Below are 16242 nucleotides of genomic sequence, written 5' to 3'. Positions count from 1 at the left end.
ACGGAACGATGTTAGCGTCTGGACAGAAATGGACTGCAGTCCCTCTCCTCCACTTCGGAGCCGTGCAAACCCTGCAGCATCCCCGTTCCCCTGAGCGCCCCGCTCCTCTCCTGAACGAGGCTGCAGCCGCTGCCCAGCCCCGCACCCCATGGCAGGATGCTCCGAGGCCCTGAGTCCGGCCGACCCTCAGCAGACGCCCACCCTGTGCGTCGTGTCCCTTACCCGTCCACGAGCCCCTGCTGCTTAATGATCCGGTGTGACTCCTCCCTGGAGATCCTGCCGTGAAACCAGTGCTGCGTCCTGTGAATCACTGCGGGAAACAGAGAAAGGTGGGCAGCCTGGGGTCCGCGCACAGCGGCTGCCCTGCGAGCTCACTCAGGTCCACACGGGGCCCGGATGTCCGCGGCCGCGGCTTTCGTGCTGCGCTCTGGGCCTGGACAACGTTGTGAAGCTCGGGGAGGGCTGGGAGCGCTTTTATTTTATTTCTGTACAAAAATATCAGGCCAAGATGCCGTGTTTACCTGTACTTAGGGTGGAAGGGTGGAGGGGGCTTTGGCTCCCGAGGATATTCATCCGCGTGCTTCGCTTCTGCGAAAGAAATCCCCGTGTTAGCGCTAGGACAGCAGAGTGACACAAACACCACGCCACCTGGGACACAGCGGGGGCGGGAAGCTGGCCAGGCGACAGGGCCCTCGACCATGGAATGACAGACACCTCAGTCCCACGTGACCACAAGGACAGACAGCTTACGGGTCGCAGTGGTTAAAAACAAAACCAGAAGCATCCCCATCTGGTGTATTCCTAAGGATTCCAGTATGGAAGCAGAGACGTGTTTGTCACACAAAAGACACGGAGTGAAATTCCCAATACATCTTAGGAGAAAAGCACGGGATTTTCCAGGGAACTCAGGCAGGTCTGAACACTGCTCGTGGCTTTGGGTGCGTTCTCCTTTTCTGCGCACTCTGAGGCTGAAGAAGGGGGACACTTTCGCAGCCAGAGCTGTGGGCTTGTGTTTTGTACACTGTCTTTAAAGCTCAGAAAAGCCTGGAAGTTGGGAGATATTCGTCCATCTGGAGATTAGGAACTTGGGCCTCAGAGTGAAAAGACTGTTCAAGGCTGTGAAGCTAGTTAGAGGTCGAGCCACAGTGGGAATACCTGGCCTCACGCTCTGCCCGGAAGACTCATCAGCAGGAACGGGGCTGTAAGCCAAGGGAACCCAGGGCTCTGCTCCTTGCCCCTCCCCCCACGGGAGCCCAGGGACGAGGGTGGTGGGGTGGCAGGGTGCTGAGCACATGCAAGAGCCCAGAAGGGCCAAGGCTTCCTGCAGCTGAGAACTCACAGCCACCTACCCTCCCAGCCTCTCACCCCCTGACGCCAGCACAGAGCCATTCCTCTGGGGGCAGACCAGGGGTGGAGTGGCCACCGTGAGGGAGCCCGTCCTGGCGGGACAGGGCCATGGCCTTACCCTCCAGGCGTGGCCTTCTTCCAGGGCCGCACTCTGAGCCTCAGCCGGGTTCTCGATCACTCTTCCCGTTTGCCCAGAAAAATCCATGGCCACAAGGGAGTTCTCAGAGACACTGCGCTGGAAACGAGAGGCCATGAGTTCTTAAGATGCAGGGAAACAGCCAGGGCAGCAGGTGGGAACCTTGGCACAGAAGAGCCGTGCCTGGGGAGGCGCAGGAGAGGACAGGCAAGTCCCTCCACATCCCAACTCTCTAAGGATCAGATGGAACATTCAGTGCCTGAAGTACCCCTGGACTAACAATGGCTTGGGTTTTTCTCAACAAGAGAAAGAAACGTTCCAATCCTCTCGAGGTATTCGCAGGCCACTTGGTGAGGCTGCTGGTGGCCACAGGATTTGGACCGTGTGGTCTTTCACAGGGTCCCGAACGTGCACTAAAACTCATCAAAGAAATGGAAGCGTCAAGTGCAAGCCAGCCCTCACCATCAGCCGAGTCCTTCCTCGGGTAAGTTAGTTCAGGGAAACACAGGGACTCTTTCTGTGGGATAGTTTGACATCTAGGAACGGACATCGAGGGATTGTTAAGATCGTAGTTTGAGAGGATGAAGCGTGTCTGCACCTCTGGGAAGTAAAGTCCATCCTGAGAACACAGGATGACTCACTACAATCTCAGTTCTCACAGAGAAAGACTTAAGCGTCACGGTCAACAGCACCGCGGGTCCCACAGCTGAAATGGACAGAAGCGAAGGTGGGAAGGCAGCTCCTCAGTGGAGCTGAGAGTTGCTGTCGACATTTCTGAGCACGTGAATAGAGAGCCCTTAAATGGAGCCAGCTACTGAGGCAACCCTGCGGGGAGCTGTGGGGACGGGGTGAGGGTGGCAGAGGAATCGGCTCCCGGAAGATTCCTCTGTCACACTGTTGGGACGACCAAGTCCCCCTTCTGGGAAACGCAAGGTGGTGAGATACTCTGGCTTCTCTGAAACACACAAGCTCGTTCTGCAGCTTCCCTGGTCAGCCTCGTCTGAAACGACATGTCCACAGCACGCACTGACGCAGTAGCTGAGAAGGAACTTGGTTTCGGGGCCGGCAGCTTTACTTACCACTGGAGTTGAGAAGGGAGACAGCACGGCCTTCCTCTGCTGAGGGATTCTGTAGTTCTGGTAAAGGAGCATTCCATACTGAAGGGGAAAGGAAGGCCAGAGTCAGCCACTGCGGGGGCCTCGGGGGCCCCCAAAGCCCCAAATGTGGCAAACCCACGGCCGTGAGGGGCAACAGTCATACAGAACAATGAGCAATCCCTGCCAACAGCCTGGTGAACTCAAGAACAAACATCCAACAGAGCACTGTCTCTGGGGCCTGCCACCACCAACACTCCATAGACAGTTTCCGCTGACTGTCTTGGGATGCTGGGTGGGCAGGAAGTAAGCAGGGCAATAACAATGTAATAATGATGAGACAAGAACAACAACTAACCTTACTGAATGTTGCTACAGGCAAAGTTCTCTTCTAAGTGCTTTGTGCTGCTCTTTTATTTAATCTTCTCCGTTTCACGAAATATTTACTTTATCCCCATTTTACAAATAACAGAACACAAAGAAGTGAAGCAAGTTGCTCAAGGTCAAGGTAAAGTAGGGATTCAGGATCTGAATGTACAAACCTGTTCCCAAACAAGCGCTCTTCCTAACCACCAGGCTCCCTGCCTAACCAGCTCAGCGGCTCATGCTTTATTTCCCCAGGAAATAAGCACTACGGGTCCTGCAAAGTCTCATACAGTCCCCCAACATCCCAACCTATGCTCGCCAATTACCCACTCAAACCACACAGAAAAGAAAAAAGGTCAGGAAGAGAAAACTCAGGTATCAAGTGGGCTGCATCTTCCTCTTCACTGTCTTTATGGATGTAAGCTCATTTCCAGCTTGAGGCCCTGCAGTACTCATTTCTAAAGTTAACATATTTGGAACACGATGAAAAGGTCTAACATAGGTACAACTGCACTCCCATGAGAGGGGAAGAGAGAGAATGGGTTAGAAGAAATGTTTGAGATAATGGCCAAGAATTTTCCAAAACTAAAAAAAAAAAAACCACCAAGCTACAGAATCTAGGAGTGGGATAAAAACAAAACAAAAACGAACAAACAAATAAACAAAACCACCCAGGAACATCATAGAAAACAGAGACAAAGAGAAAATGTTAAAAGAAACCAGGGGAAGACACACTTTACTTTCACAGAAGCTATGAGAGGAGGAACAGCTGACTTTTTAACCTGAATGATGGGAGTTAGAAGACAATGGGATGGGTGAAATGCAGGAGAAAATAACCTCTAACCGAGGATTCGACCATCAGTGAAAAGTTCCTTCAATAATGAAAATAAGATAAAAATATACCAAACAAAAATGGAGAGATTTTTGTTGCTAACAGGCCCACACTCAAACAGCTGCTGAGTGGAATTCTGGTCCCAGAGAGAAGAAGAATGTAGATTCAGGGAACAACAAATTGCAGGGGGGACCATCAAGATGGCAGAAGAGTGAGATGTGGAGATCGCCTTCCTCCCCAGAAATACATCACAAATACATCTACATGTGGAACAACTCCTACAGAACACCTACTGAACCCTGGCAGAAGACCTCAGACTTCCCAAAAGGCAAGAAAGTCCCCACGTACCTGGAGAGGGCAAAAGAAAAAAAAAAAGAGACAAAAGAATAGGGATGGGACCTGCCCCTCTGGGAGGGAGCCGTGAAGGAGGAAAAGTTTCCACACACTGGGAAGCCCCTTCACTGGCTAAGACGGGGTATGGCGGGAAGGAAGCTGCAGAGCCACAGAGGAGAGCGCAGCAACAGGGGTGCGGAGAGCGCAGCAACAGGGGTGCGGAGGGCAAAGCGGAGAGATTCCCGCACACAGGATCAGTGCCGACCAGCACTCACCAGCCCGAGAGGCTTGTCTGCTCACCTGCCAGGGCGGGTCGGGCTGGGAGCTGAGGCTCCGGCTTTGGTGGTCAGACCCCAGGGAGAGGACTGGGGTTGGCTGCATGAACACAGCCTGAAGGGGGCTAGTGCAACACAGCTAGCTGGGAGGGAGTCCGGGAAAAAGTCTGGAACTGCCGAAGAGTCAAGAGACCATTTTTTCAGGGTGCGTGAGGAGAGGGGATTCAGAGCACCGCCTAAATGAGCTCCAAAGATGGGCGCAAGCCACGGCTATCAGCGTTGACAACAGAGACGGTCATGAAACGCTAAGGCTGCTGCTTCAGCCACCAAGAAGCCTGTGTGCGAGCGCAGGTCACTCTCCACACCTCTCCTCCCGGGAGCCTGTGCAGCCGCCACGGCCAGGGTCCCGTGATCCCGGGACAACTTCCCCGGGAGAACGCACAGCGCGCCTCGGGCTGCTGCAAGGTCACGACGGCTCTGACGCCGCAGGCTCGCCCCGCATCCGTACCCCTCCCTCACCTCAGCCTGAGCGAGCCAGAGCCCCCTAATCAGCTGCTCCTTTAACCCCGTCCTGTCTGGGTGAAGAAAAGACGCCCTCAGGTGACCTACACGCAGAGACGGGTCCAAATCCAAAGCTGAACCCCGGGAGCTGTGCCTCAGGAGCAGCAGATTAAATCTCCACAATCAACTTGACGTACCCTGCATCTGTGGAATACCTGAACAGACAATGAATTATCCCAAAATTGAGGTGGTGGACTTTGGGAGCAACGATATATATATTTTTTTCCTTTTTCTCTTTTTGTGAGTGTGTATGTGTATGCTTCTGTGTGTGATTTTGTCTGTATAGCCTTGCCTTTACCATTTGCCCTAGGGTTCTGTTTTTTTTTTTTTTTTTCTTAGCATAGCTTTTAGTGCTTGTTATCATTGGTGGATATGTTTTTTGGTTTGGCTGCTCTCTTCTTCCTTTCTTTTTCTAATTACTTTCCAATTTTTAATAATTATTTTTTATTTTAATAACTTTATTTTATTTTATTTATTTATTTATTTTTTTCTTCTGAGTCGTGTGGCTGATAGGGTCTTGGTGCTCTGGCCAGGTATCAGGCCTGTGCCTCTGAGGTGGGAGAGCTGAGTTCAGGATATTGGTCCACCAGAGACCTCCTGGCTCCACGTAATATCAAACAGTGAAAGCTCTCCCAGAGATCTCCATCTCAGTGCTAAGACCCAGATCCACTCAATGATCAGCAAGCTACAGTGCTGGACGCCCCATGCCAAACAACTAGTGAGACAGGAACACAACCCCACCCATTAGCAGAGAGGCTGCCTAAAAATCATAATAAAGTCACAGACACCCCAAAACACACCACCGGACATGGTTCTGCCCACCAGAAACACAAGATCCAGCCTCATCCTCCAGAACACAGGCACTAGTACCCTCCACCAGGAAGTCTACACAACCCACTGAACCAACCTTAGCCACGGGGGGCAGACACCAAAAACAACAGGAACTACAAACCTGCAGCCTGTGAAAAGGAGACCCCAAACACAGTAAGTTAAGCAAAATGAGAAGACAGAGAAACACACAGCAGATGAAGGAGCAAGGTAAAAACCCACGAGACCAAACAAATGAAGAGGAAATAGGCAGTCTACCTGAAAAAGAATTCACAGTAATGATAGAAAAGATGATCCAAAATCTTGGAAACAGAATGGAGAAAATACAAGAAACATTTACCAAGCACCTAGAAGAACTAAAGAGCAAACAAACAATGATGAACAACACAATAAATGAAATTAAAAATTCTCTAGAAGGAATCAATAGCAGAATAACTGAGGCAGAAGAACAGATAAGTGACCTGGAAGATAAAATAGTGCAAATAACTACTGCAGAGAAGAATAAAGAGAAAAGAATGAAAAGAATTGAGGACAGTCTCAGAGACCTCTGGGACAACATTAAACGCACCAACATTTGAATTATAGGGGTCCCAGAAGTAGAAGAGAGAAAAAAGGGGACTGAGAAAATATTTGAAGAGATTATAGTTGAAAGCTTCCCTAATATGGGAAAGGAAATAGTTAATCAAGTCCAGGAAGTGCAGAGAGTCCCATACAGGATAAATCCAAGGAGAAACATGCCAAGAAACATATTAATCAAACTATCAAAAATTAAATACAGAGAAAAAATATTAAAAGCAGCAAGGGAAAAACAACAAATAACATACAAGGGAATCCCCATAAGGTTAACAGCTGATCTTTCAGCAGAAACTCTGCAAGCCAGAAGGGAATGGCAGAACATATTTAAAATGATAAAAGGGAAAAACCTACAACCAAGATTACTCTATCCAGCAAGGATCTCATTCAGATTCGATGGAGAAATCAAAACCTTTACAGACAAGCAAAAGCTAAGAGAATTCAGCACCACCAAACCAGCTTTACAGTAAATGCTAAAGGAACTTCTCTAGGCAGGAAACACAAGAGAAGGAAAAGACATATAATAAGTAACCCAAAACAATTAAGAAAATGGTAATAGGAACATATGTATTGATAATTACCTTAAATGTAAATGGATTAAATGCTCCAACCAAAAGACATAGACTGGCTGAATGGATACAAAAACAAGACCCCTATATAATGCTGTCTACAAGGGACCCACTTCAGACCTAGGGACACATACAGACCAAAAGTGAGGGGATGGAAAAAGATATTCCATGGAAATGGAAATCAAAAGAAAGCTGGAGTAGCAATTCTCATATCAGACAAAATAGACTTTAAAACAAAGACTATTACAAGAGACAAAGAAGGACAGACACTACATAATGATCAAGGGACCGATCCAAGAAGAAGATATAACAATTGTAAATATTTATTCACCAAACATAGGAGCACCTCAATACATAAGGCAAATGCTAACAGCCATAAAAGGGGAAATCGACAGTAACACAGTCATAGTAGGGGACTTTAACACCCCACTTTCACCAATGGACAGATGATCCAAAATGAAAATAAATAAGGAAACACAAGCTTTAAATGATATATTAAACAAGATGGACTTAACTGATATTTATAGGACATTCCATCCAAAAACAGCAGAATACACTTTCTTCTCAAGCGCTTCATGGAACATTCTCCAGGAGAGATCATATCTTGGGTCACAAATCAAGCTTTGGTAAATTTAAGAAAATTGAAATTGTATCAATTATCTTTTCTGACCACAATGCTGTGACACTAGATATCAATTACAGGAAAAAATCTGTAAAAAATACAAATACATGGAGGCTAAACAATACACTACTTAATAACCAAGAGATTGCTGAAGAAATCAAAGAGGAAATCAAAAAAAATACCTAGAAACACATGACAACGAAAACATGATGACCCAAAACCTATGGGATGCAGTAAAAGGAGTTCTAAGAGGGAAGTTTATAGCAATACAATCCTACCTCAAGAAACACGAAAAATCTCAAATAAACAACCTAACCTTATACCTAAAGCAATTAGAGAAAAAAGAACCAAAAATCCCCAAAGTTAGCAGAAGGAAAGAAATCATAAAGATCAGATCAGAAATAAATGAAAAAGAGATGAAGGAAACAATAGCAAAGATCAATAAAACTAAAAGCTGGTTCTTTGAGAAGACAAACAAAATTGATAAACCATTAGCCAGACTCATCAAGAAAAAAAGGGAGAAGACTCAGATCAATAGAATTATAAATGAAAAAGGAGAAGGAACAACTGACACTGCAGAAATACAAAGGATCAAGAGAGATTACTACACGCAACTATATGCCAATAAAATGGACAACCTGGAAGAAATGGACAAATTCTTAGAAAAGCACAACCTTCTGAGGCTGAACCAGGAAGAAATAGAAAATATAAACAAACTAATCACAAGCACTGAAATTGAGACTGTGATTAAAATCTTCCAACAAACAAAAGCCCAGAACAAGATGGCTTCACAGACGAATTCTATCAAACATTTAGAGAAGAGTTAACACCTAACCTTCTCAAACTCTTCCAACACATAGCAGAAGAAGGAACCCTCCCAAACTCATTATACAAGGCCACCATGACCCTGAGACCAAAACCAGACAAAGATGTCACAAAGAAAGAAAACTGCAGGCCAATATCACTGATGAATATAGATACAAAAGTCCTCAACAAAATACTAGCAAACAGAACCCAACAGCACATTAAAAGGGTCATACACCATGATCAAGTGGGGTTTATCCCAGGAATGCAAGGATTCTTCAATATATGCAAATCAATCAATGTGAAACACCATATTAACAAATTGAAGGAGAAAAAGCATATGATCATCTCAATAGATGCAGAAAAAGCTTTCAACAAAATTCAACACCGATTTATGATAAAAACCCTCCAGAAAGTAGGCATAGAGGGAACTTACGTCAACATAATAAAAGCCATATATGACAGGTCCACAGCCAACTTCGTTCTCAATGGTGAAAAACTGAAACCATTTCCACTAAGATCAGGAACAAGACAAGGTTGCCCACTCTCACCACTATTATTCAACATAGTTTTGGAAGTCCTAGCCACAGCCATCAGAGAAGAAAAAGAAATAAAAGGAATTCAAATCGGAAAAGAAAAAGTAAAGCTGTCACTGTTTGCAGATGATATGATACTATACACAGAGAATCCTAAAGATGCTACCAGAAAACTACTAGAGCTAATCAATGAATTTGGTAAAGTAGCAGGATACAAAATTAATGCACAGAAATCTCTGGCATTCCTATAAACTAATGATGAAAAATCTGAAAGAGGAATTAAGGAAACATTCCCATTTACCATTGCAACAAAAATAATAAAATACCTAGGAATAAACCTACCTAAGGAGACAAAAGACCTGTAGGCAGAAAACTATAAGACACTGATGAAAGAAATTAAAGATGATACAAACAGATGGAGAGATATACCATGGTCTTGGATTGGAAGAATCAACATTGTGAAAATGCCTATACTACCCAAAGTAATCTACAGATTCAATGCAATCCCTATCAAACTACCAATGGCATTTTTCATAGAACTAGAACAAAAAATTTCACAATTTGCATGGAAACACAAAAGACACCGAAGAGCCAAAGCAATATTGAGAAAGAAAAACAGAGCTGGAGGAATCAGGCTCCCTGACTTCAGAATATGCTACAAAGCTACAGTAATCAAGACAGTATGGTACTGGCACAAAAACAGAAATATAGATCAATGGAACAGGATAGAAAGTCCAGAGATAAACCCACGCACATATGGTCACCTTATTTTTGATAAAGGAGGCAAGAATATACCATGGAGAAAAGACAGCCTCTTCAATAAGTGGTGTTGGGAAAACTGGACGCTACATGTAAAAGAATGAAATTAGAACACTCCCTAACACCATACACAAAAATAAACTCAAAATGGATTAAAGACCTAAATGTAAGGCCAGACACTATAAAACTCTTAGAGGAAAACATAGGCAGAACACTCTGATATAAATCACAGCAAGATCCTTTTTGACTCACCTCCTAGAGAAATGGCAATAAAAATGAAAATAAACAAATGGGACCTAATGAAACTTAAAAGCTTTTGCACAGCAAAGGAAACCATAAACAAGACGAAAAGACAACCCTCAGAATGGGAGAAAACATTTGCAAATGAAGCAACTGACAAAGGATTAATCTCCAAAATTTACAAGCAGCTCATGAAGCTCAATATCAAAAAAACAACCAACCCAATCCAAAAATAGGCAGAAGACCTAAATAGACATTTTTCCAAAGAAGATATACAGATAGCCAGCAAACACATGAAAGAATGTTCAACATCACTAATCATTAGAGAAATGCAAATCAAAACTACAGTGAGGTATCACCTCACACCAGTGAGAATGGCCATCATCAAAAAATGTACAAACAATAAAGGCTGGAGAGGGTGTGGAGAAAAGGGAACCCTCTTGCACTGTTGGTGGGAATGTAAATTGATACAGCCACTATGAAGAACAGTATGGAGGTTCCTTATAAAACTAAAAACAGAACTACCATACGACCCAGCAATCCCACTACTGGGCATATACTCTGAGGAAACCATAATTCAAAAAGAGTCATGTGGGCTTCCCTGGTGGCGCAGTGGTTGAGAATCTGCCTGCCAATGCAGGGGACACGGGTTCGAGCCCTGGTCTGGGAAGATCCCACATGCTGCGGAGCAACTAGGCCCGTGAGCCACAACTACTGAGCCTGCGCGTCTGGAGTCTGTGCTCCGCAACAAGAGAGGCCACAACACTGAGTGGCCCACGCACCGCGATGAATAGTGGCCCCCGCTTGCTGCAACTAGCGAAAGCCCTCGCATAGAAACGAAGACCCAACACAGCCAAAAATAAATAAATTAATTAATTAATTAAAAAAAAAAAAGTCATGTACCACAATGTTCATTGCAGCTCTATTGACAGTAGCCAGGACATGGAAGCAACCTAAGTGTCCATCGACAGATGAATGGATAAAGATGTGGCACATATATACAATAGAATATTACTCAGCCATAAAAAGAAAAAAAATTGAGTTATTTGTAGTGAGGTGGATGGACCTAGAGTCTGTCATATAGAGTGAAGTAAGTCAGAAAGAGAAAAAACAAATACCGTATGCTAACACATATATATGGAATCTAAAAAAAAAATAAAATGGTTATGAAGAACCTAGGGGCAGGACGGAATAAAGACGCAGTCGTAGAGAATGGACTTGAGGATGTGGGGAGGGGGAAGGGTAAGCTGGGACGAAGTGAGAGAGTGGCATTGACATATATACACTACCAAATATAACATAGATAGCTAGTGGGAAGTAGCCGCATAGCACAGGGAGATCAGCTTGGTGCTTTGTGACCACCTAGAGGGGTGGGATAGGGAGGGTGTGAGGGAGGGAGATGCAAGAGGGAGGGGATATGGGGATATATGTATATGTACAGCTGATTCACTTTGTTATACAGCAGAAACTAACACACCATTGTAAAGCAATTATACTCCAACAAAGATGTTAAAAAAAAAAAAGAACAAATTGCAGTCTCTATCTAAGATGCCACGTCCGACCAGGATTCGAAAGGACAGCACAGCCCCTGAAGTGTGAAGGTGACCAAAACCTCAGCATATGGTGTTAGTCCTGGTTCTGTTACAGTTTGCACAGCACTGAGCTTGAATATTCCTCAAAGCTCAGAGAAACTAATTTTTTTAAAAAATGTAGTTCAATTTCTCCTTCTGGGTTTTTCAATTTTAAGGGTTTTCTATTTTTGCAAAGAATGTCCATTTCATCTTGATTTAAAATACAACAGTAGGTGGATATGCATAGCATATCTTCACTTTTCCCATTTTAAAACTGACTGGGTTTTACATGCCTTCCTTCATTTCTACTCTCCACGTACTTTAATTCCCCCTTGTTTCTGTCTGTCTGTGTAGAAAAGACAGGTGTCTGTGCTTGCAGTTCACACAGGGTGGCCGGGGGTCGCTCACACACCACGCGGCACAGCAGGTGGGTGGGAGACAGAAAGGGATGGGGCAGGTGGGTCTCCAAACGGCTTCAGGGTGAGATGCGCTTCGGGGATGCTGAGAACGGCTGCTGTTTCTGAACAAACATTGAAACTGCACCCGTGTGCTAGTAAGTGGCCTGCCTGCCAGGAGTTTCTGACTCTGCTTTTGAGTCAAGCGGTGGGCTTGCTCTCCCTGGGCCCTGGGGCTGGGGCAGAACAGGCGAGCAGTCTGGACCTGAGCCTGTGAGTGGGAGTGACATGTGTCACTTCTGTGGATGGGAGACCCCCTGGCTCTGCCTTCCCTTCCCCGGCTGAGGTCATGACGGGGCCACGCCACCTGCCATGTCTGAGCTGGATCCGTCTTTGCTGTTAGAGCCGCTGAGATTAGATTTTTTTTTGCCATTTACCAATAACCTGAGATGCCATGTAATTCAGTCTTTTTGTCTATTTCACATATTGAGGAATTATCCAAAATTTTGCCTGAGGGGGAAAGGGTTCTGCTACATAAAAATAAAATTTGGGAACCACTAGACTTGAGAGATCATCTTGCAGGGAAGAGGGTGAGAGGGAAGGTCTATATCAGGGACTTTCATTCTGTTAGATTTCACAAAGCAATCAAATTTGGAGAAGAAAATCTGTGACTGTCTTAAGGCTTGGCAACTAATTTGCCAAATAAGACAGCACACACACACACCAAAAATTAACCACTGATCTACCACCGTATCAACAATTTTTTTAATCAACAATACTTTATAAAATATTGTTGGTAGAATGGTAGATCAGACCATCAGACTTTGGTAAAGTTTATTTTAAGGTTAACTAAGTAAAAAGGACACAGTCTCAGATTAAAGAATAAACCTGTTACCATGAGCACAATTAGCTTCATGGGAAGCTGACCGCACTCTCCGTATTTGTTTTGTTTTGCTACGCACTAGAGAAGATGTCTCCCCAACTTCTCAGTAGTCAGAGGACCGGCTTTCAGGGACCACGGGTCTGGACTCTGGAATCCAGAGAGGCCATGAGTTTGGCTGTGAGCGTGAAGGCAGGTGGCACCATCAGACGGGAGGGCAGAACACACCTGAGCCATCTCCCAAGTTCTACCTGGGCTTCCTAAGAAGCACCCCCGGGGCGGGGGGGCATGGAGTCTCAGCTGGCCCATCTCCAGGCGCTCTCTCCTCACCTGTACTGCGAGGGCCGCGCCTTCCCCTAGGTTCTCATGACGATTAAACGGGGTGACGTGAAGCTCCCCCCTGGCAGGTGCGAGCAGGCAGCACACTTCACGGTGTTATCACCAGAGCCGGGATGCTTTGCCTCTGCTCTGTACACCTGGTCAGCACGCCCCGCCCCGTCCCCCGGAGAACTGTTCCCTGTGTATGCGCTGCTTCTGGGCGCTGGAAGCCTCCTCTTGGCTCCAGACCCCACAACGCCTGTGTGCCAGGGCTCAGGCTCCTTGGCCGCTGTCGTGCCCAGCACCCACGGTAACTGTCTTCTCCATGTCAAGCAATTCATTGCAGAATCCTGTGTGCTTTTTTGTTTTATTTGAAGCCTCTTTAAGAGGCTTAGACTTTTCTAAAAATTTTATTTATTTTTTTGGGCTGCGCTTGGGCGGCTTGAGAGATCTTAGTTCCTCGACCAGGAATTGAACCAGGGCCCCGGCAGTGAAAGCGCTGAGTCCTAACCACTGGACCACCAGGGAGTTCCCTACAGAAACCTGTATTGATGAAGCAAGACCTCGCTCTTGGGGAAGCATCTCTAGGGCAGCTTAAGAAACATCTAGAAGGTGGAGGGGGTGGGAAGGAGACGGCAGGTAACTAACACCGTTTTCGTACTCCTTGTGCTGTCCTGTAGTCTCTATGAAATCATTTAGGAAACAGTGGAATTGCAGATAGAGGAACAAAAGCAGGTATTAGCCAGTTTTCTCCTCTGGAGGCTCGAGCTATAATTTTTTTTAAAGAAAGTGTACCAGTGTTGGTACTTAAAGGCACAGGAAGGTCTAGGTTAATTCAAAAGAAGTCCTTCCTCTCAAAAAAGCCCTGGGGTTTCAATACCGTCCAAATTGCCCGATATCAGCCACCACAGACCTGCTTCCTGGACAGAGTTGCAGACGGTGGGAGGGCAGAGCTTTACCCTTCAGCTTCAGGCCCCCAGGTCTCCGATGTGCCTCCTCCACACGGGGACATGGCACATCCGACCCACTGTTAGGGGGCAAGGGTGTCGGAGGGTTAAAGCTGGGGGAGGGACCTCTCATCACTCACTACAGACAAGATCTTCACATCAACCACGAAAAGAGGCAACCCAACGTTTCCTTGGTCTGTGGCAGCAAGACCCCCCTCGGAGGCCCAAGAACCGGCCTCTGGAGATGGTGCAGGTCCCTAGTCCAAAGCCCCCTCTGCCGACTCTGCCAACCAGGCAGGGGCGCCGTCTCGGGCTGACTCCAGCGCTGCCCATGACATCTGGCAGGCGAGGGGGAGAAACGGTTTCAAAAGAGGCGGGGAGCCAGCGCAGATACGGGAGTTTGGGTCGGTTGCCACTTTCATTCAATTCACATTTTCTGAGCATCTCTTCTGTTCCGGGCGCTCGGCCGTCCCAGCTCTGGGGATCTGGGGGGAGCCAAGTAGGATGACGCCCAGGCACGAGAACATGTAGAGAGAGAGCGCTGGGAGGCGGAGAGGGGGAGCCTCTCCCGGTCAGGTCCCTGCCGCCTGCCGACCGGTCTCCCCGTGGAGGAGGAGAGGCGGACCACGGACTGAGCCAGTGCTCACGACCCAAGAAGCTCGTGACGCGGCAGAGCCAGGGGAACAGGAGGCTTTTGAGAAGGTTCCCCACTGCTTCAAGGGCGTTGAGTCCCCGGAGCAAAGTACACCCCGTTCTGGAGGCAACGTGTGGGTGCAGGGCAGGGGCCAGCACACAGAAGCTGGTCTTCTAAGTACGCTTCTCCCCCAGAGCAAGGTGACTGGAGCCAGGGGCGGCCGGGGGGCAGGGAGGGAGGAGACCCAGATGCTTGTATGGGTCCCGCGTTTCAGATGCTGGTGCTGGCCACTCGGGAGAGGCAGGAGGCCCCAGGGCGTGACCAGCCAGGCCCCGCCCTCATACAGGATGGCGCTGGGGGACGTGCGGTCAGCTGCTCACTCAGGGCAAGGTGGCCGGGACAACGGGACCGTGGCTGGAACTGGATGGTCTTCAGCTTCCCGGAGGCTCTCGGGGGGGCAGCAAGCATGCTGGTTAGCGATGGAGTTCTGGGGCCAAAACATCGGGGTCCTAGGGCTGACTCTGCCACACGCCAGGGGCCACGTGGAACATAGTGCCATGGGCTTCAGGACTGTCACCTGTACCGGTCGTACGTGTATGTACAGAGCCGCCAGGAGCAGCAAACGAGGTCAGAGATGTGAGGCGCTGCCTGGCCCACAGCGGATGCTCCAAAACGTCCATCACGTTGCGTCAGCGTACACAGGGCACACATCGTTAGCACTAATGATAGCCAGGCGTCGCTGCCACTGTGAGCTCGGCCCGCTTGCTTCCAGCGCCCGGTCACCTAGTCACATTACGATGGCGCCAAAGGGGCCCCCGCCCCCCGCCCTTGTGAGGCGGCATCAGAGGTGCTGCCACATCGCCACGTGTCACCCACGGAACATGACGCGTTAGTACCAGTTCCTTTTTCATCTCCTTTTTGTTTTTTCCAAAATAGATAATATTTGTGCAGAGCAAAGGAAAAAACGAAAAGAAAGCACACAAATACATAAAACCTTGCATGTCTCCCTCCACGTCTGCCCCATCTACACCGCAGCCTCCAGGCTCCCCTTCAGTATCGTGCTTACATACATGCCAGGGAATCTAAACACGCATTTCCGTTCTCTCCCCACCAACGCAGTGACCTCTTTATACAACATTCTGCACTTTGCTTGTTAATTGTTAATAAGACATCCTGGAAAATTTCCCACAACGGGACCCAGAGAGGACCTGTCCCTTTCCAGCTGCAGGGGGCTCCTCTGTGCGCACGTCCCATAAGCCAGGCAACCAGCCCCCTGTTGAGGGGCACTTGGATTTAACACCAGCTTGTCAGGGCGCAGCCGATGACATACGGTATCTTACAGCAGCAGGGCATTTCTTCTTCTACTACAGAGCAGTAACATTTAAATGTACACCATTTAAAAAAAATTAAGTAATTAATTAATTAATTTGGCTGTGTTGGGTCTTTGTTGATTTGCGCGGGCTTTTCTCTAGTTGCAGCGAGTGTTGTTGCGGTGTGTGTGCTTCTCATTGCGGTGGCTTCTCTTGTTGCGGAGCACAGGCTCTAGGCACACGGGCTTCAGTAGTTGTGGCTCGTGGGCTCAGTAGTTGTGGCTCGCGGGCTCTAGAGCGTAGCCTCGGTAG

General features: G+C 47.4%; 1 protein-coding gene across 7 annotated transcripts in view; it reads right to left on the bottom strand.

Moving 5' to 3' along the window:
- Positions 1 to 16242, bottom strand: part of GRB10 (growth factor receptor bound protein 10) — a 211862-nt gene that overhangs the window by 15454 nt on the left and 180166 nt on the right. For all 7 annotated transcript variants that reach the window (XM_036863950.1, XM_036863948.1, XM_036863947.1 and 4 more), the window contains 4 exons: positions 2563 to 2640; positions 1466 to 1582; positions 522 to 588; positions 223 to 310 (listed from right to left, as the gene is read on the bottom strand). In XM_036863950.1, the coding sequence (XP_036719845.1) occupies positions 223 to 310; positions 522 to 588; positions 1466 to 1582; positions 2563 to 2640 (350 nt within the window). The remainder of the gene's footprint in view (positions 1 to 222; positions 311 to 521; positions 589 to 1465; positions 1583 to 2562; positions 2641 to 16242) is intronic.

Source organism: Balaenoptera musculus, chromosome 9 (assembly GCF_009873245.2).
Source record: "Balaenoptera musculus isolate JJ_BM4_2016_0621 chromosome 9, mBalMus1.pri.v3, whole genome shotgun sequence".
NCBI lineage: Eukaryota > Metazoa > Chordata > Mammalia > Artiodactyla > Balaenopteridae > Balaenoptera > Balaenoptera musculus.
Note: the sequence above shows the minus strand (reverse complement) of the source record. Positions and strands in the feature narration are given on the sequence as shown.